At 37.9% G+C, this 22,361-nt stretch overlaps 1 protein-coding gene across 2 annotated transcripts in view; it reads right to left on the bottom strand.

Annotated features, from left to right (window-relative positions):
• edar (ectodysplasin A receptor) overlaps positions 1-22,361 on the bottom strand; it is a 69,587-nt gene that overhangs the window by 11,397 nt on the left and 35,829 nt on the right. The window contains exons 2-9 of one of the 2 annotated variants that reach the window (XM_052026203.1): positions 19,063-19,155; positions 15,487-15,612; positions 13,558-13,739; positions 9,094-9,179; positions 6,954-7,040; positions 4,837-4,965; positions 4,666-4,740; positions 1,181-1,256 (exon numbers count right to left, since the gene is read on the bottom strand). In XM_052026203.1, the coding sequence (XP_051882163.1) occupies positions 1,181-1,256; positions 4,666-4,740; positions 4,837-4,965; positions 6,954-7,040; positions 9,094-9,179; positions 13,558-13,739; positions 15,487-15,612; positions 19,063-19,110 (809 nt within the window). In that variant the 5' untranslated portion in view covers positions 19,111-19,155. The remainder of the gene's footprint in view (positions 1-1,180; positions 1,257-4,665; positions 4,741-4,836; positions 4,966-6,953; positions 7,041-9,093; positions 9,180-13,557; positions 13,740-15,486; positions 15,613-19,062; positions 19,156-22,361) is intronic. The other variant, XM_052026204.1, reaches the window with a different exon arrangement.

The following is a 22,361-nucleotide window of genomic DNA, read 5'->3' as shown; positions in this document are numbered from 1 at the left end:
GAGAGAGAGAGAGACGGGGCGGGGGGGGCGAGAGAGAGAGATGGGGCGGGGGGGGAGAGAGAGAGAGAGAGAGACGGGGCGGGGGGAGAGAGAGAGAGAGAGAGACGGGGCGGGGGGGAGAGAGAGAGAGATACTGGAGAGAAAGAGAGAGAGAGAGAGAGAGAGACTGAGACACTGACTGCTGGTCTCTGTATGTATGGATGAAGAACAATAGCTGTTACTATACAATCCATGTATGGATTTTTGGAGCAATCTGTGGAGTCCACTGTGTCCTTAACCTTTACTGGAAAGCAGGTATATCTGTGGGCGGCCACGAATCGAGTACCCTCGGTGTGGCAGATACTTTGGAACAAAGCAATGGAGATCATCGGTGACTGAGGTGTCATATGGGTTCCATCATGGAACTTATGGATTTCTTAAATTTACTCCCAACATTCTCTCTACAATCTGCTGTAGTTTTCAAAGGCCTTTACTCATCGTTCAACGTGTTGACTTGCTGAACTGAACTTTGAGAACTATTCCTAGACTTAGGGTTTGGGAATTTGCCACACACACACACACTTTGAGTTTATTTTTGTGGTCAATGTTTAATATCTAATGTTTTTATTTCTCTTATTATCACAAGTAGTTATGAATAAATAGATTCTAACACTTATACATGGCTCGTTGTGTTTCTATTGTTGCTGGTACGTAACAGTACCTTGAGTTGCAGACACTTACTGTAGATGTAGCTACCATAGATCCCAGTAGTTTCCATAAGTTTCCACACACCTTCTGTCCTTAGTTATTGTATATTATTTAATTCTTTAGGTATAAATCTCCGTCCTTGCTAGTGCCTCACCAATGTCACTTGGTCACTAAAGTCCACACTTCATAGACATGGCACTCAATGGGCACTGCAGCCTTGCTCAAACACACTTTACTTTATCAGAACCCATTCCCAGGCACCATAAATTCTGAAGCAGCTGACTAACTTAATCAGTTCCACCTAGTTCTCATTTATTGAAAACCGCCAGGCCACTTTTTGCCACTTGCAAATGTACAGCTACAAACTAATACCATGTGCTAACAGCGTTCATTGTTAAGTTTATATCATTCGCTATAGTTGTACACTTACTGCTAATATTGAAACAAGTTAATAATAAACATACAAATTACAGAAATCAATGCAATGACTTACTTTTTCTCTGTCTTAGGTGGAACTGCCTTCAGTTTATTATCAAATTCATCTTTCTCAGAGAATATTACAATATTTTCTGTAAAATAAAAATAAAAATTAGCTCAAGGTCTAAAAGATGACCAGAATGGATGCAAATGGTTTATTGACCTTTATATGTTAGTATTTCTGGTGATTTGTGTATTTTTTACTCTGTGATCCCTGTGTTCCTCTACAATTGTTTAAAGATCCTTAAAAGTGTAATATCTTAGTTACTTTTAGCTTCTTTTTGTCTTCCTACTTGTGTTTTTTTTTTACTTCTCTCTAATGTTTTCAATTTCTGCTTTAGCTTGCTGATCGCTGGTGTCCATGTGCTAAGTGTCTGCCATTTTCCTCATCTTCAATGGCAGCCCCCCCCCCCGCCCTTATATATTTATGCATCATTGGCGCCTCACTAGTATTCAGTTTAAGGTTCATTTTAGTGGAATATATGTTTTCCAGGACTCTTATTAACACTGTATCGATCAAAACATTAAATGCTGGATATGCTTAGCAGATCAGGCAACACCCATGGAGAGAAAAGCATTAACTCTCTCCACAGATGCTACCTGACCTGCTAGACATTTCTAGTGTTTTTTGTTTTTATTTCAGCTCTGCAGCTTTTTGATTTTGGAATATCTCTTCCCATGTTGAACTTTTTACAAGTTGGGTTAAAAAAGAACTCTGTCCGTATTGTAGGAACTCAATTCCCTTATTCCTTTGATTATTTCTTCTGGCCAAGTAATTTCAGGACACTCGAATTCCCCTGTGATTATTAATTTTTCAAAAATTTTTTTTAATTAACAGTGTGGTAACAGGCTCTTCTGGCCTAACGAGTCCGCACCGCCCATTTTAAACCCAAATTGACTGCTTTTCACTCATCTCCCTAACTTTATTTTTTCCACTACATTCTCTGCAATATTGAATGGTCTATAGGCCACTCCTAATTGATTATTAGCAGTGGTCTACAGACCATTTAAGAAAATATTTAGATCCTTTATTGTTTTATCTGTTTCCACACAAGATTTGATAATATCTCACTGATTGCCGTCACTTTTTTTGCTCTTATTTTATTATTCTAATGTTACCCCAACTTATTTTAATTTCGTATGTTGAACTGCCCATCCTGATTCTATAGCCATGTCTCAGTAATCCTGCTAAATCTGGTTACTCGCAATGTATTCTTGTCTCGATGCCCATGTTATGCACACATTGTACACTGACGTGCAGACAGTTTTTTCTTATTAATTAGCAGTTGTCCATTTAAGTTTAATCATTATATTTCAATTATTTTCTACACCATAATTATTTCCTGTCCATTTATTTTCTCTCATTTTAATCAGCACTGTGTTCTCTTTTTAAAAAATTAATATTTAGGCTCATTTCATTTTTGTAGCTCCCTCTCCACCTCTCCATATATATAGTTAGAAGTATTTCCCAATTCTCTATTTTAGCTACCATTAGGAGTACAGTGCAGTGTACAGAATATCATAATTTCTGACAACACCAGAGTGGAAATATTGGCAAAGAATAAAGATTTCAAAGAGAACATAAAAAAAACTAGAGATACTGTAAATCTGAAACAAAACAGAAAATGTTGAAAACACTCAGCATCCATGGAAAGAGAAACAGTTAATGTTTGAGGTCTGAGAACCACTGTCAAAACTGGGATTGAAAGAAAAAAGTGTTTGTTTTATGTTGTAGAGAAGGTGGATAAGACAAAAGGAATATCTGATAGTAGGTCAGGTTTGTAAGAGACCTCAAGGAGAGACAAGTGTGGTGGAGCCCACTGTTTAATGTGAATAATTGTGAGGTCAATTCATTTTGAAATGGAAAGAGCATGGAATGAAAGTATGAAGTTCGTAGTGTGGATGAATAGGGAAGCTTTAGAATAAAAAAAATAGAATTTTCTCAGTAAAGGACTTAAACCTCCAGTTGCTTTCTTATGACAAAGGCTGGAAGGATGCATATTTGCATTCAAAATGTGACAGATGGGGAATCCCTAACTTTCCTATTCTCAACTGTAGCACCAGAGGGAGGCACTGAGACATTGCAGCAGAGGAAGAAAATGGAGGGCAGTTATACCAATTCACCTTGATAACTTACAAGTTAGGGAACAGACAGATCATCTGCCTACCCTAACAGCTGGCAGGTGTAGGGGAATCCAAAGTAAGAGGTAAAACATTACAGATGAAAACGTAAGTTATACTTTAAAACCAGCACTTGTCTGCCTTTAAATAGTTTCAGCAAGTCAAAAACCCAGAAAACTTCCATTTTTGCAAATATTCCAAGAACAGAAACATCAAAACATTTCTAGGAAATCAACACTGCCCAGAATTTTTCCATTCTCAACATCACAATCATTTTCAATTATCATAACTCAATATTTATTATTTCACAGGGTATTAGATCTAGAAATGGATGTATGTATTGAGATGATAAAACATATTTTTGATAAGCTTGGATCATTCTGGGAAAAGCTATAATGTAGAGAAGAAAATTGGAAATATGAAGTCCCAGATTTTTGTGCACCACATGGTTAAATTTCTTAAAATGCAATTGTAGTGGAAAATTGGGGACTTAATGCGAATTGCATAAAGCCAATGATTTTCCTTCCAGGTCCTCCGTATATGCAGAGAGCAGCATGAACATGTGTAATAGCTTACGAAGCCTGGAACCTACTTCAGTCATTTTCAATCTTGCTTGCACGTGCCTCAGTATCACATTCAGAGGCAGGCCTGCACAACAAGGCTCCTCACTCCCCATACCTCACTATTAATTTGGCACAGTGACCCTCGCCTTAACCCCACTCCCACCATTTGCCGACACCACCCTTTCTGCCAGCCTGACTCGCTATTATTCATCCATTATTTCCCCCACTTACATCCTCAAACCTCCAAACCTCTCCCCTCCCTTGTTCACCCACACTCACAATCTGTAACCCCTCTGATTACCAAATACTGACTGCTGCCACCTCTAGCCTTGATTAGCAACTTCCAACCATCAATCTCGCCTGATTCCAAGCACTAGGTGCTGACCCCTCACCCATCCCAAGCAAACTGATTCCTGATACCCAACAGTCAACCTGACACCCTTGCAGCACTATTCCCTGTCTACTGATACCCACCCACCCCATCCATACCTCATCCTCTGATTTCCAATCACCAACTCCTCTACCAGACTCCACATCTCCCACAACTAACACCTTCTCCCCACCCCTCCCTCACTCTCTCTCTCTCTCACCTAATTCTCTCCTCTCACATGACTTATACCTGCCTGCCTTCTTTACTGCAGTGACAGTTTTAGAAAAGAAAGGGTCTTGTTTGGTACAAGGTCTGTTTAGTAGTGCATGAGGCAAAATAAATTTTGCAGCAACAAGTCCAGAAAGCACCCATCGGCCTGCCACACACTAACACTTTAATGTGATTTTACCAACAACATTCAATTTCGAGGCAGAAGATTTATTTTACCCTGTACTTCCTTCTTGTCCTCTTGGTTGTCAAGCTGAGCTTCAATGTTTTTCACCGAATGGCCACGGCAACAAGCTTTAATACAAGAATGTTGTGCTTAGCTTTTAGTTCAACTTAAAGTTATTTTAAAAACATGTCACGAGTTGTGTACAGCAACACGACCATACTTACCCTGGGTAGAAGACTTTGTCTTCAAAATGTAGAAAATAACAATTAAAACGATGGTGATGGCCATTATAAATATGGTGGACATGGCAATTATTAAAGCAGTTCCAAGGTGTCCCTGTCCCACCTGATCTACTGAGCAAAGAGAGAATTGGAGAGAAATAACTAAATAACGGAATTATAAAAATAAATAAGCTGTGACTCCAAGTCCTGTCCTGGTAATACAATGAGTTTGAAAATTGCAACTTCTGTTACAATTGGAACACAAATATAATTATTTTTGGATAGTTTTTTTAAAATTAAGTTTAAAATAATTCGCATACTCCAATTTACATTTTTTATTGAACATACTGCTGTGACACTTTGATAGCCCCTCAAACCAATAGTGGCGGTTGAAGTTTCCATTAGAGATGTTAGGGGACCTTTTGTTAGTTCTGCAATACAACCCGGGGCATCAGCTATTAGAAGCTGCATCATGGCTGTACCACAAGGGATATTAGTGGAGTGCCCATCCTTCCAAAAATGATGGGCAAGCTCCACACAAACCTCTCTATTTGGTTGGTGGTGGACTCCTTCATGCTCCTTGACATTTCACACAGACACTTTGACAAGTACCAGGGACTTCACTGTATGTAGCTATCGTCCCAGTAAAGTCCTCAAATGAGTTTTCTGGATTAGAACTCGTCCCATGGGGAGCAGATTTAGGGACTACACTTTTCCTGCCTTAGCTGGAGGTTACTTGTGCCCAAAGACTCATCAGGCACAGAAATGTCCCCAAACCTAACTCTAACCACCCAGCATCAACTGTCTGTGCGAATGGCTGGGAATGCTAAAGCAAGTGTTAATGTGTCTTTGGCCCCCCCGGCTCTTCTGGGTCTTGAACCACTGCTCAACAGATTGCATAAGTGTTGATGAGGGAAGACAGTAAAGAAAGATTGTTCATGCTTCCACTATCTACAGCTTCTAATTAATAAAGCCTGAATTGTGATATCAGTAGGATTAGGTGTGAAAAAAGAACATCAGTTTCAGTGATTTCGGCCCACCACTAACTAACAGCGTTTCCAATGATGGACAATGCTGTCTCCTGCAGGGGCTGCAGACTCCCGTCTCCCACTGGTTAGCTGCTGCTGCAGTCATTTCATAGAATCATAGGAAGTACAGCACAATACAAGCCCTTCGGCCCACAATGTTGTGCCAACTTTTAAACCTTACCTAAGACTATCTAACCCCTTCCTCCCACATATCCTTCTATTTTAAATTCCTCCATAGCTGACAACTTTTCCTGAAAGAGAAAGTGTTTGAGTGTCATACAAAGTGTTTGGGTGTTGTGGGTGTCATGGTTAAATAGCTAATTGTGTGCAAGCTGTGAGATGTGGGTGTGAATACAGCAGCGGTAAGTGTAGAGATACAGTGTAACATTATTAGAGATTGTTGTTAAGTGAGTGGTTGAAGGGTGGTGCATTCAACAATGGAAGCAGTTGGTGAGAGAGGGCCTTTGAAGATGCATTCACTGACCTTAACCATGTACTGTATGTGTGAGGTCACTGAAGTTTGTACAACACTGCTTATAGGCCAGTTTATGACTTTGGGCACTCCAGAGTTATTTCCTTCCACTGTGTGACAGGAGGGCTTTTAGTTCTCGGTGGATTGCGTCCCTCTTCCTCTCCACTCCAGCAAGATATAGCGTAACATCAGTAAAGCGTGGAGCCCACTTTCTCCTACTATCTGCCTTTTCAAAAGTTACAGTCGCTTCTACACTCACTCTCACCAATTCCTTAAGCCAAAATGCACCTGACTTTAAGTAGTGGAAGCTGTCTTCAAATGGTAGGAGTCACTCCTAAAATTGGGCTCCTCCACTAATAAATTAATTGATTTAGTTGTACAGTTACCAATGGCTGGACACTACAAGCATATTAATAATTAGGCAGGAAGTTTGCATGCTTCTTGCAATAGGTTGTACTGGTGCGGATTAATTGCAGATCCTGATTCCTGTGCATGTTTATCTCTTCTGTCCAATTTATTTCAACAGCCCTTCAGAATGCTCAGACATTTCAAAACACTGGAAGCTAAAACTTGTTGGTAAATGGCATACGTAAACATTGTAATGGTAACACCTGTCATACCTTTGTGCGTTTCTTGTAAAATGGGAGAGTTTGCTTTGATGCCTATGGTACTGCCTGAAATGCTTGAAGACAAATTGATTCCCATGCCTATAAAACAATCAGAGTTAGTCAACTACTTTAATAGAAAATAAAGTCAGAATATGTAGTGGGCATGCATTTTGTAGCCATCATTGCCATTAAAATTGTTACATTAAATATATGTGGAAAGAAAATACAATATTACATAAATTAACTTTAAAGTTGGATATCTTTGGGTAAGAATTATATATTTTTTAATTGGTAGATTCCAGAATGTGTCTGAATAATATTATAATGCCAACTGAAAAAAAACTGAACACATCAAATAGTAGTTATGTTCATGAGGATATAATGAAAAGAATTAATGGTAGACTAGTCTCATTTTTCAGAATCTAAAGTTGGGGTATTCTTGAACATTCACATCGTTTTCTTAGGCATTCTCTTAGGATCAGGGATGACTTGCTTCTACTCCAGTTTTGAGAGTCCTCAGGTGACTGAAGAGGCCCATGCAGGAACAGCAGGCTCTTCCACAAATGGGCAGGGGCAGATAAGTAGGTAATGTGTGAGGTGATCTGCTACTTCTGCCAGTTAGGCAGGGCTCCTAATGAATGGATTTGAGGCTCTCAATACCTGAAAGCTCCTTCTCCACTTTGAACTGTCATGGGCCAGGAATTCCAGGGGGGTTGTTTCAGCATATACTTAAATCTTCTGTAATCTCCAGAAATATGCAATTCACCTTCGGGAAAGACATGTGATCCATAATCACCTGCACACTAAGGAAATGGAAACTTTTCAGCCTCACCAAAAGGTCTGGGTTATTATGGGAAGCCCTCATGGGCATCTGAGTGCAGTCAATGGCTGTCTGCACTCATGTGAAGCCAACAATAATGGCAAATCCCAGTGCCTACCCTGCCACATCCTCCTCACTAAAATTGAGGTTGATGAATTCATTTCTTCACAAACAGAGTTTTTGGCTAAAATGACATCTCTGATGCAGCAAATTGAGAAACATGTCAGAGGTTTGTTGTGGGGCCTGGAGTGACACTGCAGTAAGGAAGTTGAAAGTCAAGTGAGCTTAACCTCCACAGAGAGAGCAGTCCAGGCACAACAGTATGGCTGAAGGTCTTCCTGCAAAACATCACGTATCTAAGTCAGAGCCTTGTTTACCAGAAAGGTCCAGGTAGAATATGGCGAGTCTGAAGACTCTCCTAGTAGGCAGCTCACTGATGGGCTTGTCTTTGATTCACGTCCTAAGTCATGGCATGAAACAGTGCCTTCAGAAATGGAGTGCTGTCCGTAGTATCAGCACTGAATCACCACAGAAGCATATCAGCAACTAAAGGCTACTGAAACACTCCCTGTTGTAGCGTACTCTGAAGAATTTGAAAGGTTGCCTAAGCAGCCTGCAGTCGGTCTGAAACAATCCAGGCAGGTCTCATGATGTCCGCAGAATGACCCTTTAAATAGCAAGAAAAGTAACAAGCTAGTGCAACGTGTTCCTAGTTCTACTTCGACCATTCCACAACACCTGAGGAGCAGAACATTGAGCTCCAAATTACATAGATACGGGACAAAATGGTGTTATGTGAGTAACATTATCCTAAGGTGAGTGCCTGGAACTCACCCAAGGGGAAGTTCAGCCACACTAACATGGGTTACACCAATCTAATTTTGCAGCTGCTGCGATTTCACCCTGAACTTTCACTAGAGCAGACTACTCCAGGTAAAATTAAATTTTGCGCTATTAGTGTCTAAAAATGGGCACTGCAAGATACAAATTCTAGGGAGCAGGCTTCTAGTCCCTCACAGACATAGCTGGCATCCTATAATTGCCCCAGAGAAAGGAGTGGTAAGCACTTGACATGTTACAGTCCTTTGTGGTGAAGGTACTTCACAGTTCTGTTAGATAAGGAATCCCAGAATTTTCACTAAATGGTGAAGGAGGAACAGTGATATATTTACAGTGTGTGTCCTGCATTTCAAAGTACTTGCTGCTTTTGCCTTTCTAGCTGGTTGAGGCTGCTTGTTTAGTCAAATAATCTGTGTAATTGTGTTTTAGCAACAATTACAATGAAGTAGAGAAATTTAAAAAAAATATCTGTATGCTCGAGAGATGACTCACATTCCTTGGTGTTTGGAGGTGCCAGTGCACAGGAATGGCAAACCTTTGTGTAGGTGTTTCTTGACCTGTTATCCAGTATGTAGTAGCTGTAAGTACATCCAGAAGAAAATTTATAAATTTATATTGCAGAATACTGGGAAAATTATAGATTATGCTAATAGGGAGAAAAATCTTGTGTCACTGCATGCCAATCACCAATAAACCTAACTACACTATTCAGGCATTTTGAATTCAGCAGGCTCCACTATTTAAATAGTGATGTTCTTTGTAGCTTTAAAAATAACAATTGATAATAATAAAACTAAGTCTGATGATGTGGCTATTACAGTTGTCAAAGTCTTTTTCTGTTGGTTCATTGGCTGTGCTTATCCTGGTCCATCCACTGAGAATATGATGTGACACAATGCCCTGACATCATACCAGGCATATCATATCATTGGGAAGTGGAATGACACGTAACATCAATTTGAGATTGCCAGAGGTGAATAAACTCACATTTACAACCCCCCCACCCCCCACAGGTTAGAGATGAGCTTGGGTAAGAATGTGGAAAGAAAGAACATCAGTGATGGGACCAGGAGATGGTCAAATGATCCCTCAAGTCTACTCCATCATTCACTAAGATCAGGGTTGCTCCGATCTTGGCCTTAATTCCACTCTTCTGCCCAATCCCTACGCTCTTCGCTCCTCTCTAGTCTAAGGATTTGTCTGTGCTGCCTTAGAGTACATTCAGTGACTGAGCCTCCACAGCTTTCTGGTGCAGAGACTGCCACTGATTCACACACTGAGAAGAAATTATGTACAATTCCATTTTTGATCAGAGCTCATTTGTGGGTTACTCTATTTGCAGTCTTTTTGGATATGCATCAGAATGCTTATGGAATCCTTCCCATGACATCCATATTTATGAAAATGAAATTTATCAATCATATTTGTTGTTCTTTTACTATTAACTTCCTTAAACAAAAGTAATTTGTCAGTCCTTTGATCTTTCCTGAATAATGACGATATTGTTACTGGGACAATGTCCAATTAGATACATTCAATACTTCTAGTATAGTGAGAAGCAGAGGTGGGATAGTGGAATTGTTTTGGATTAAGATGTTTTTGTTTGATCCAATATGTAGCAATTTAGTTTCTGCGGTTCTAACAAGTGATTATCCACACACGGAGATAATATCTGATTTGAACATTTCCAAGAACAGAAGGCTTTAATCAACAGAACTACTGCAATCTTGTACTGGAGGCAATATTGTAAGGCTGATTTTTTTTTCCTGAGGTGAACTATTTTATCAGTGACAAGTCAGACATCCTTGATGAAAACATGTTCACTAACAATCAAATTTGATTGTCAGGAGATTCAAAACCAGGTCTCTCTGGTGCAATGTATTTTTCTGCCAACTCTCCAAAGAAGCAGGATCAACGTACATGACTGAAATAAGAACCACAGGAGTCCTTTGTGGTTGGTGGTATTGGAGCTGATGCCAGACCACAAATGTGTGCATGGCCAGAGTCCATGGTGTCAGTTTTCTGCACCACACAGCAATTTATAAACAGTCTCCTGTTCATGATTACTGTCCTAATCACCATTGTGAGACAGCCAAGTCAAAACTCAGAAAACTGAGAATTCACAAGAAATGAGCTACTGAATGTGGCCTTGTTACAATGTATTGCACAAGTGTAATGTAGAAACAATGTCAGCTCAAACAGAGATTTTTTTTTACGCATGGAATATCAGAATTTCCACAAGCATTTAGTGTTCGAAGATAATTCTGGAAAACATTGGGCGCGGTGCTGAAATCTGAAAAGATCAGATGTAATGTAACTAGAGGGATTGTAGGAAGGAGGACAGAAAATCCAAGCAAAGATAGAGCCAATGCAAAGATATTAATTAAAAATATTAGAGAACTGGGCAGAAATGTCAGGAAGAGAAATAAACAAACAAACAGATTGAGCTATAAACTACATTTGCCTAGAATAATGTTTAGGCATTTGTGACAGTCACCAAAATCATTGGCTAATACAAGTCATGTTAGAACTTGTATCATGATTGACTACTTTATGTACCCAAAAAGTACTTCCGTAAATTGCAACACAGTCCTCTGTGCACATGATGTTCATGTGTGGTAAGGCTGTTGGGTATGTACAGTGATGAAATTCAGTGTACACCACATGATTCAGATTACTTGCAGTTATTTTACCACTCATATGCAACATGAGAGCAATACAGGTCCCGACTGTTAATTAGGCCTAAACTGGAAGCATAATATCTAGTGTTACAGACTGGGTTACTATTGGTGAATGTCCCTTTAAGATAGAGCAGTGTGTGTGTGTGTGTGTGTGTGTGTGTGTGTGTGTGGGCGGGGGGGGCATGGTTATGACAACAGGACGTAATGAAGTTTTTGAAGCAGTCAGTCAGAGGGGGGAGGGGGACAGATCAGCCTGCTAGTCTCTATCGATGGATGAAAAACAGTAACTGTGTCTGTCACTACAATCCACGTATGGATTTTTGGAGTAATCCGGTGGAGTCCACTTTGCCGTTAACCTATAGTGGGAAACAGGTGTTTGTGTGGATAGCCATGATTCGGATGCTTTTCGAGGTGGCAGATACTTTGGAACAAAGCAGTGGAGTTCACTTTGTTGTTGACCTGTAGAAGGGAACAGGTATTTGTGTGGACGGCCACAATTCGAGAGCCTTTCAGGGTGAGGAAGATGCGGTGGAGTGGTCACTGCTGAGTAGACACTGGGTGTCGTATGGGTTCCATCATGGAACATTTGGATTTCATAATTACTCTATTTCCTCTCTACATCTACGTCTTATCTTCAGTCAACGGTGGTTTTGAAGAAGCCTTTGCTCACGTTTCACCTTATGGCTTGCAGAACTGAACTTTGAGAATTATTCCTGGACTTGGAGTTTGGGAATTTGCCACACACACACACTTCGAGTTTAGTTTTTGGGGTTAATGTTTAAGATTTAACATTTTTACTTCTAACATTTTTACTTTTATTTTTCTTATTATCATAAGTAGTTTTCAACACTTATACATGACTCTGTGTGTTTCTTTTGTTGCTGGTTCGTAACAACAGTGACGAAATTCAGTGTACAACACGTGATTCAGATTACTTGCAGTTATTTTACTACTCATATGCAACATGAGAGCAATGCAGGTCCTGACTGTTAATCAGGCCTAACCTGGAAGCCTAATATCTAGTCCTCCATCAATTAAAGGGCATTCTCCAATTTAGGTCACAGCTAGGGATTCCAGCAGTGAAGATAGCTCTTGAATGGGTCAATCTTTCTTCAGGCAAGTTCCTGTTTTAAAAATCTCAGTGACATCCACCTCTAGAAACAAATTCAGAGAGAGAGGGAGAGGGGTCTGGGGAAGAGATCAGAGCAGACTGGCGAGAAGAATGGTGTGGGAAAGATGATCAGGGAGAGAGCCCAAGGTGAAGTCCATGCAAGGATGAAGAGTGGAAGATCTGCACACTTAAATACACTGAATCTAGTCTTCACTCCTGATAGAAATGAATATAAATAACATCAATGTTCTCAATCTCTCAGTTTTCTGTTATTTCAACAACAAAAACAAATAGCATATTTGGACATGAATCTGAGAGAAAAGAACCCTTTGGTTTATCTATCAAGTATTCCAGGCAGTTCCTTTTTCTCTATCCTTTTGCTTAAGTTCATGTAAAGAATAATTCATGGCTGACATGAAACTTCTTAAGTACTCTTAAATAACATGTACTATACACCCTTACGTATTACTCCACAGTCACTATATTGACTCATAGCCTAATGCACATTTCCTATTACACTTCAGGAAGCTGAAACTTGATCATTTCTTACAACTAACCAGACTACTATTTCATGCTTATGTGAAAATTAGATTAATAATTCTGTTGTATATAGCATTTATATTCTGACATATACAGTAGAAATTTTAATTTAGAAATCCACAGTTCAAAAACATCCCAAATCTGATTCAAATTAACCCTTCAAAAAATTTATGGAAAAATCTAATAAATAAATGATTTTGTAAGCTTATTTTTAAAAACAGATTCTTAATATTTATACACTTATAAATCTTATTGAATGCTGGAGTAGGCACAAAAAACTGAATGGCCTATTCTTTCTCGTGTTCTCACCTTAATGAGAAGTACACAAAGAAACCATTAATCTACATTATGAATTTATCTGTAATCTGAAAATTACTTGGTCCCAAGGAATTCAGACTAGTCATATCCTAGTGTGCTATAAAATCCTGTGTTTAATAAAAGAAATGAAATTCTTTATAACGATTTGAAGCAGATAATTTAACCATTTATTGCAGAGTCACCAGGTATGGCTTTCAGAAGTTGTTTTATTCCATAATGAAACTCAGTTTAGTACAATGACAATATCTTTCTGGTTTGGACTGAGATTCCTAGAAAGAACAGCAAACTTTGATCAAACAAACTTACCCTCGGATACACGGCCCACATTCTGCATCAGTCTCTGCAGTGCCTGGTGTCAAGACAGTAGCTCGAAAAAAGCCCTCACAATCTTTGTGCCTTCTGCAGATCTGATATACACCCTTCGAGAATTTGCCATTCTGGCAAGGATGGCAGCCATACGACTCATCCTTAACACCATATCCACAGTTCTAAAACAAAGATTGTACAAGTTGAGAAATTTAAGGGTCTAAATGATTTGTATTTAAAAATCTGTCTGAAAAATCTAAATTTTACATTGCACTAGTTATCAGATTTACCAGTATAGACTACGTTCATTGTGTAGATGTTTGGAAAACTAAATCAGATATTACTTTCCATATAACAGAGTTGCTAAGGGAGATGTATTTTGGATGCTGTTTGAAATATCTATTTAACCTCCTGTTCATTTTTAATTTTAATCAATGTAGGTATGTTCTTTATTAACTTAGACATATTTCTGGTATTCTGTCTCGATACTGCATTGGATTATTTAAGCTTCAAGTAACCAAGGCTTGTCTACTTCTTCATCCAAAAGTAAATGTGAATTCAGGAGTTGACCTTAAAAACCTGAAGAATAAATCAAGGCCAACATAATGTCCAGCCTTTTAAGGGGTTGAGACAATTTATAATAGAGATGTCTCAATCCAGAGCCTGTGCTAGGGTGAGGTTCAGGGCACACAAGGGAGAGAATTAAAATTATTGCCTAAATTACACATTATTGGATCATAATAATTACCCAATTCAGATCATTTCACGTTGTTTCCAATTATTGTTGTTCAAAAGCATAATTAACAGATCACTACAATTGATACCAAGAAATTTATTTTGCCTGCTCTGTACCAAATAAAACTATGACAATATTTTGCAGTCAAGGTGACAACAGTGCTTTTAGTGTGAATGGAACACCAAGTTAGACAAGGGGCAGGGATAGATGTGAAGATTTAAAAGTTACTGTATGTGTTGTGCTACTCTGTCAATGGATTTGTGAAAGAGCATCTCACTGCTTGTCTCCTCATCCTCATACACTGAATAGCAGAATTTGCTGTACTTGCACTGTGGTCTTGAACCAAATCTACTGCAGCTTTTTTTTTAGGGAAGGTAATTACAAGCATAAATATTTGATGATATGATATATGCTAATGACTGTTAATTAACTTTTCTGGACTTGAAAGATATTTGTTACAAGAATGGAATCTGGTTCCCCAAGGCTGTGAATTGTTTAGGAGATTTAATAAGATGCAACTTTATAATTAATTTTTTTTCTTACCAGTCTTTTTTTTTCTCTTATGCTGCCAATATTTCCAACAAAAGTACTCAATAAAATGTTGTCAAATTCTGAACTTCTTGCCTATTGTAGTAACTTAAAAGGTGAAAACTGCAACACACAATGTCAAGTGGAAAAACAGCCAGCAATTCTCAATTAATACTGGCACAATGTGCTGTTCAAAGGCTTGCATTAAAATGTGTTGTCAGGACTTTAAAACAAATGCTGCTTTGTTTTTAACTTTGGAATTTAATATAGTCCAGATCTTCATAATTACAAATTGTAAATCTGACCCTGAATTTTTATCTGAGGTGCCAGAATTGAATTGTGAAATGAAAAGAGTCACATTTTATTGTACATATTTAATTCAATTTAACTAAGATTCTAAATTTGTGAGACTTCAACATCATTTTGACTTGATGGGAGTACAGATTAGATAACCAAAGACTGGAAATATCAGGAGGAAAACAAATCAGATGTTGAACCCCCGCAATGGACTCTAATTCACATGGCTCAAGACCAGAGTGAATCTTGCAATTTCAAGACCAACACTATTGCTCAGTTTTCATGTTATTGCCCAATTTTTCCATGAAGGTCAGTCTATGAGGTTTTTTATGTCATAAAAAAGACATTTTTTTCTAAATGCAACTTACCGAAATAGGTTCTTCACCTGACCCACATTGTGGACAGGCATGGCAAGCCCCAAGGGTCTGATTAAAATACTCATTTTCTCCACAATGGGAGGAGTAATCCGCAGTTATGGAAGAGATGAAGACGACCTAATGTTCAAGAATGGATCATTAATAGATTGCTGAATGTTCCAGGACCAAAATTTTAACATTTATAAGCATTTATTTCCACCAGGAGGTAGACTTTGAAAAATAAAAGTAATCCCCCTTCATGTGTATTAATACTTATTCCTGTGGTAGATTATTGATAATGCCAGTTATTTGTCTCCACTTCAGGAGGCACAAAGCACATTGTCTTCAAGTACAAATTAACTCTAAACTGCATACCAGCAAGACTTTGATGAAACACTTGCCTCAGAGGATATACGTGAATTGTCAGAGGCTCAGTTCACACTGTTAATTGTTCATTTGTACAACTATAATCCTAGCTACAAAAGACCTGCTGAAATCTATGTTCTATGTTATAGATGCTGCCTGACCTGCTGGATTCCTCCAGCTCCTTTACTCACCTATCACCCACTAGCTCTTGCTCCACCCCTTCCCCCTCATCTTTTTATACTGGCTATTTCCCCACTTTGCAGTCCAGATGAAGGGTCTCGATCCCCCATAGATGCTGCGTGACCCATTGAGTTCCTCCAGCTCATTTGTGTGTTGCTACAGATTTCCACCACCTTCAATCTCTTGTGTCTCTGAAATCTGTTGTAATTTCTCTTGTAAATCTCTCCTGATGACTAAATGTAGAATGTAAGAGGTCTTGAGAGTCACCCATTTGAGATATTATTAGTTTTGTTTTAAAAGGGATTAAAACTATGCTAATTGATATTGTATTTATATTTCTTATGACGATCATGAGACCTGGCACTGTTTTCTCACGGCAACATTGGTTTTCACTTGAATTTATATGGTGCCTCTAACAGAAGAAAACATTCTTATGAAATATCAGATCAAATAACATCTCACAGATCTGCAAAGTCTGGAAAAACATAAACATCTTCCTTTCATGAAAGATGATTTGCCAAATGCACAGTTATTTTTAATGGGTGGTCTTCCGTGTTGGGCAACCACAAAGTCACCTTTTCTCAATTAAAACTATCTAAATAAAAGTTATGGAATATAAGTTATAATATATTCTATTTATACCACATTTCATTTTTGTATGTTTTTTTTTAAAGTTTTGTGTTTATTAAAAAATATTGTTTTGCTATAACAGATTGGTACAATTATATGAAACAGTTCCAGCTCAGTAAAGTCTGGAAAGTTGCCAACTGACAATGGCAGTGCCTGGAGAGATCCAGATGAGTTTTCATTTGATATCACTTATTATGATCTTCAAATTGCAAGAGGCACTGATAGCAGTGACAAAAGTGGGTAGAGAAGAAATGGAAAAGAATCTGGGTTTTTCCAAACTTACTTTCTCAACATTTAACTTTGCTGTCAGGAAATTTTCATGGGGAATCCTGGCACAGATGTGGCAGAATTTTGCATCCATTCAGGACCATAGATCTCCATGCCCAAATGGTAGGTGCAAAGCTGCAGTACAGATGTGAAGTTGTAATATTTTACTGATGATGCTTTGAGAGATAGACCGAATTCTGAAACCAAAGTAGCCTAACTTGAGCCAAACTGCAAATAAATACATTTTGTAAACTTTCCAGTCACTTTCTTCACCAGTAGCATGAAACTGACTCAGAGTGGATTACTGACCTATTTTATGTCATATTCAAGTTCTTTCTAAAATAACTTAAATAGTAAAGGAAACTGAATGTGTTGAAAAATAGTTGCTGATCAATTATGATCCTGTTTCACGTTGCAGGCAAAGACTCTGTTCAGGATCATTTCTCTCTTATAAGAATGAGCATAAAATGGGAAAAAGTGGATAATTTTGGTGGTTATTTCTGAACATATATTTTTCAATCTATATAACTAGACAAAGTATTATTGAAGCTTGGAGACTTTCTTACAAACCAGCTGCACAAAATAGAGGTTTGCTTTTAGTGTTTAAATGTGTGAATTTGAGCTGTTCAAGGCTTAAAGTACAAAGAAATTCAGTTTTCTATTTTTGAACAATAGGTGCAACACTAAAGACAAAATGTGATGCGAGATGGGATGTTACTGTTAGTCCAAAGATACACTTTACAAATACCCACTTTCAGTATGGAGCACTAAAAGGAAACTAAAAGCAAATGGAAATTGTGAAAAATATATTTCCCACAAATGAACATCACATTCAATGCAGTTTTTTTTCCATTGCCTGCTGCAGATTAGGAATTAAAGGTATCTCAATGCATTATGATGCTCCAGCTTACACATCTATAAAATATTGATAAATGGTGGTAGATTATGCAGACCTTTCTAAAGCATGAAAGATAATCATTTCTCAAACCTTCCAACAATACTGTGCGTTAATGAGGAAGCACTGAATTGTTCAGATATCATCAAATTCCAACTCACAACTAAAAAAATAATCCTCCTCATGCCCCAGCCAACAATTATTTCCCCATAATTCCTTTAAAACAAGTTAACATTCATCTATTTACACTTTGTCACATCTTTGTATAGACATATCAACATCATTTTTTGCCTACAAAATAGCAACGACTATACTTCAAAAGTAAATTGGCTGCTAATTTATATAAATAGGCATTTTTCCTTTCCCTTGCCTGTTTTAGGTCTCTACTATTATGGTGCTGTTCATAGATATTCTGTGTACCATAGCTCTTATTACAATCATGTCCTATATGTCCTATAACGTGTCCTATATTTTAGTACATTCATGCATTTCATGAATGCTACGCTTCTTAATGATAATGGCAAATGTAGGCTTCACAGATAATGTTGGCAATACTATTTAGACAACGTGGTTATGACAAAAGTACTTTTTATTTATGTCCCTTCAGCAATTACTTCCATTGTTGATATTACTTGGAGGAGGTTCTTTTGCTGTGCCTCTTGTGGCAGGCTGAGAGAGGTGGTAACTTAACTTCGTTAGCAAGGAAATGAAATTAACTTAACTATCAGATCTCCCATTTTTTCAGGATTCCAGCTAGGTTCCCCAAATGGGTGCAGAGACAGAAAAATGGAGCAGGAATAGACCACTTCAGCATTTCATGCCTGCTCCACTGTTCGGTACTCTTATTCCTACATTCTCCCCAGGCCCCTTGATCCCTTTAGCATGAAGAAATATATCTATCATCTTTTTAAATATACTTAGTGAGTTGGGCTCCACTGTATTCTGTGGTAGAAATTTCCACAGGTTCATGACCCTCTGGATGAAGAAATTTCTCCTGACTTTGGTCCTAAATGACATACCCTGTACCCAGAGGATATGATCTCAGGCTCTGGACTATCCAGCCATCAGGAACATCCTCCCTCAAACAAATGAATGTGATCAGCTTGCCATCTGAAAAGAATGGATTCTGAACCACTGAGATCTAGAATTCCTAGCCTTACTATTCCTCAAGGTCAGGACTGTAAAGCAACCATACTACAAACTAGTTAAATACCATTCTCACTCTAACAAAATTTAACTTTCACACTTACCAACACAAGAAGAAAAAACTTGCCCAGCTGCAACATCTTTCTATTCATTCATAAAAATATATAAATAAAGGAGCCTCTTCAATCCCCTTATATCTGAAAAATATAAAAATATTCTTTTATTTATATAATGAACAAATTGCCTCTATCATATGTATTGAAGAAGGAAAAATGGCTAGACAACTGTATGATTTTTGTTTCGCTACCTATCAGTACATGATTTTTTTAAAAAAAGCATTACTTTTTTAATCTTAATTTTTACAAGTGTGAGAAGATGCACCTGTAAAATATGCTCTCTCAAGGTAAAGTGTATGTTTTCAGTCTAGAGTTTAGTTATACTGCAAAATTCAGAGTCAAATGATGATGAGAGTGCTTGATTTTCCATTTCTTTTCTATAGTCAGAGCAGATTGGCAACAATGAATTCAAGATTACCCAATTTAAAAAAAAACAATGCTGTTGACCAAGGATAAAAATTCTGAAGTGTTATGAATGTTCTCATAATAACTACCTCCCCACTACATAGTCTAATAAGCATTTTAAAAGTAAATTAAGTTATTTAGTGGTACCTCCAGCCACTTTTTTAGAACCTGGTTTTCCTGAAGTCATCTGTGCTTGCGTTGACTGCATTCAGTGTAGCCTAATTCTACATTTCACTGGAGGCCTAAAACAGGTGTAGTTTCCTGATCTGTAAATCTAGTTACCTGATGGCTGTTTCAGGTGTAGATGGGCAGGCACGGTAGTGTAGTGGTCAGCATAATGCTTTACAGCGCCAGCGAACTGGGTTCATTTCCGGCCACTGTCTGTAAGGAGCTTGTACGTTCTCCCCATGTCTGAGTTGGTTTCTTCCGGGTGTTCCTATACAGGTTAGGAAGTTGTGGGCATGCTATGTTGGTGCTGGAAGCATGGTGACACTTGCGGGCTGCCCCAAGAATACTACACAAAAAGATGCATTTCACTGTGTGTTTTGATATACATGTGGACTAATAAAGATAGCTCATCCCATGCTGAATGCCTCTTTGTCTGCATTTACCAATATGATGGGCAGTATGGAATGAAATCATGGCCCTGCTACCACATTGGAAGTTCAGGCATCAATTCTATGCTTGAGAACAGGTTGCAAGTGCATTCACTTACCATACCAGAAAATCAGAAAACCTGTGTTCTCAACAGTAAATTATCAGCAGCACAGAGCACATCATTATCCTCACAGCAGTAAATGCTGATTACAAACAATTGAAAATGTTTTCCATGTTGTTATTGTGCACAGGAAGGTAATGACAGGACCTGCCAACAAAATCTATTTTAACTGAACTAATTCCATTTGATGAATGCTACCACAATTCCCCAATAATAAGCAGACAGACAGACACATACTTAACATACCAGTATTACCAACATACTGACTGTCTCAATTTTCTTGTACAATCATGCAACTTCTAAATATTATAAAAAAATTGGCAGCAAACCAGATTAAGTACATATGAACAGATAATTACAATTAGTTTTAGAGAATTATACAATACAATCCCCTGGTTAAAACACTTCTGCAGCCAGGTTCCTAACGCTTGTCGGTGGCAGTGTGAATAAACATGTCAAAGTATCATTTGCACTTCCCATTAATGACTGTATTCTCCATGATCTATTAGATGGAGAATATCTGGGTTTGCAGCGTAATAAACCACATTTATTGCAGAAACTAACTTCCACAAATATAACATAGTTCACTAAGAATTCACATTTTAAAAGCAAACTCTTTTATATTTTCTATATTTAAACAGATATGCAGAAGAACTCAATGTAAGCTCAATCTGTGTATTTTTGTGAATTTAAAGTCTTTCAAAATTAAAAATTCAACAGAAGACCACAATTGTTTATCTCTGCTAAATTTTCCCAAAATGTTTCAAATTGACTATTTCTTTGTAGCATTAAAATACTACATAAAACTCAGAGCTAACTGCTTCAGCGACATAAAATTACAATCACATTTTCAAATGGGCCTCCAATACTTTTGTTAGTTTTAATTTTGCAATTTTTATTTTAGCAAATATCTTAAAGAATGATTGTTATTAATACAAAATAGAAAAAAATGATTCTTGCTACATGCTGCACTATTTCTCAGAATGCTATACCAGTAAAAAAATACTCCAGATGATCCTTGCCAGAGAATTTTTTCATTAAACTTTAATTAATGCAAATAAAGGGATTTACTCCATCCCAGCCCATTGGCCTGTGAGGGTGGGCTTTTTGCTGAACTTGTTAAATTCTTTGTTCCTTGCAGCTGGTTAGATCAAGCTTCCTGTGCTCCAGGTAACCAAGTCATCAGCCACCGCAACTTCCTGATGTGGATAATTAAAGTCATCTTATTTAACCAGCTGCAAAAGACAAGCTGGCTGCCAGCTAACCAGTTTTGGCAAGTAGCCCATCTCAACTGAGACAAAAGCAATTACGAATATCTCACTGCCAAAAATGCAAAACAGGAAGCTCTACAATGGTGAATGTGATGAGTCTAACTTGAGAATCAGACAGATGCAGTGAGGCGTGAAAAATATAGGAAATCAAACAGGTGAGCAACAGACAGTCACATAAACTGGGTGTACATCAAAATTCAGAGAGCTTTAGATTTACACCCTAAAGATCTGACTAAATTTGTTTCTTGAATGAATTTTCTCTAATTTTCACTTTGTAATGGGAAATAGTACAGCCTTTATTCAACATTTCCCCATTGTGAAGAGACTGGATTTTAAGATCAAGCACAAGGATTAAACCTATGTCCAACTCTATGTTCCAAAGAATGTTCAACTGCCAAGGTGCTGTGGCATGTTTTTTATAAAAAGGCAAAGGGGTTGATCATCACTCTTTGAACCTGGTGTAAATGGCTTTAAAGTAAGGTTGTAGCCTCACTGCTGATTAACCCTAGCAAAGCAGCCAGTGGCATTTTAAAATGGCTGCATTGTACTGACTGCATTGCCTGCTTGGTTGCAGTAAGGACCTTTTTAATGCAATGATGTAAATGGGTTCCAGATTTTATTTTGAGAGGTATAAATTGGCTGCTGATTCACTGTCACCTTTCATATTATTCCAGAATTCAAAGTATCTCCATTATGTTTATTTATTAACAGGTGCATTTACTCTTTAGCATTCGAAAATAGTCTTAACTCAATGGTCCAAAAAAAAACAACTTTGCTCAGCAAGATAACTGTACCCCTCTGCACTGCATGGAACTTTGGTCTTGAAATACCAATTTTAATTGCAAACGTGATGCTAAGAAAAGGACAGTGCTTTTGTACTTCTGTTTCATTCA

This window comes from Pristis pectinata, chromosome 11 (assembly GCF_009764475.1).
Source record: "Pristis pectinata isolate sPriPec2 chromosome 11, sPriPec2.1.pri, whole genome shotgun sequence".
NCBI classification, from domain to species: Eukaryota; Metazoa; Chordata; class Chondrichthyes; order Rhinopristiformes; family Pristidae; genus Pristis; species Pristis pectinata.
The sequence above is the reverse complement of the archived record's forward strand: the minus strand, read 5'-3'. Positions and strand labels throughout refer to the sequence as shown.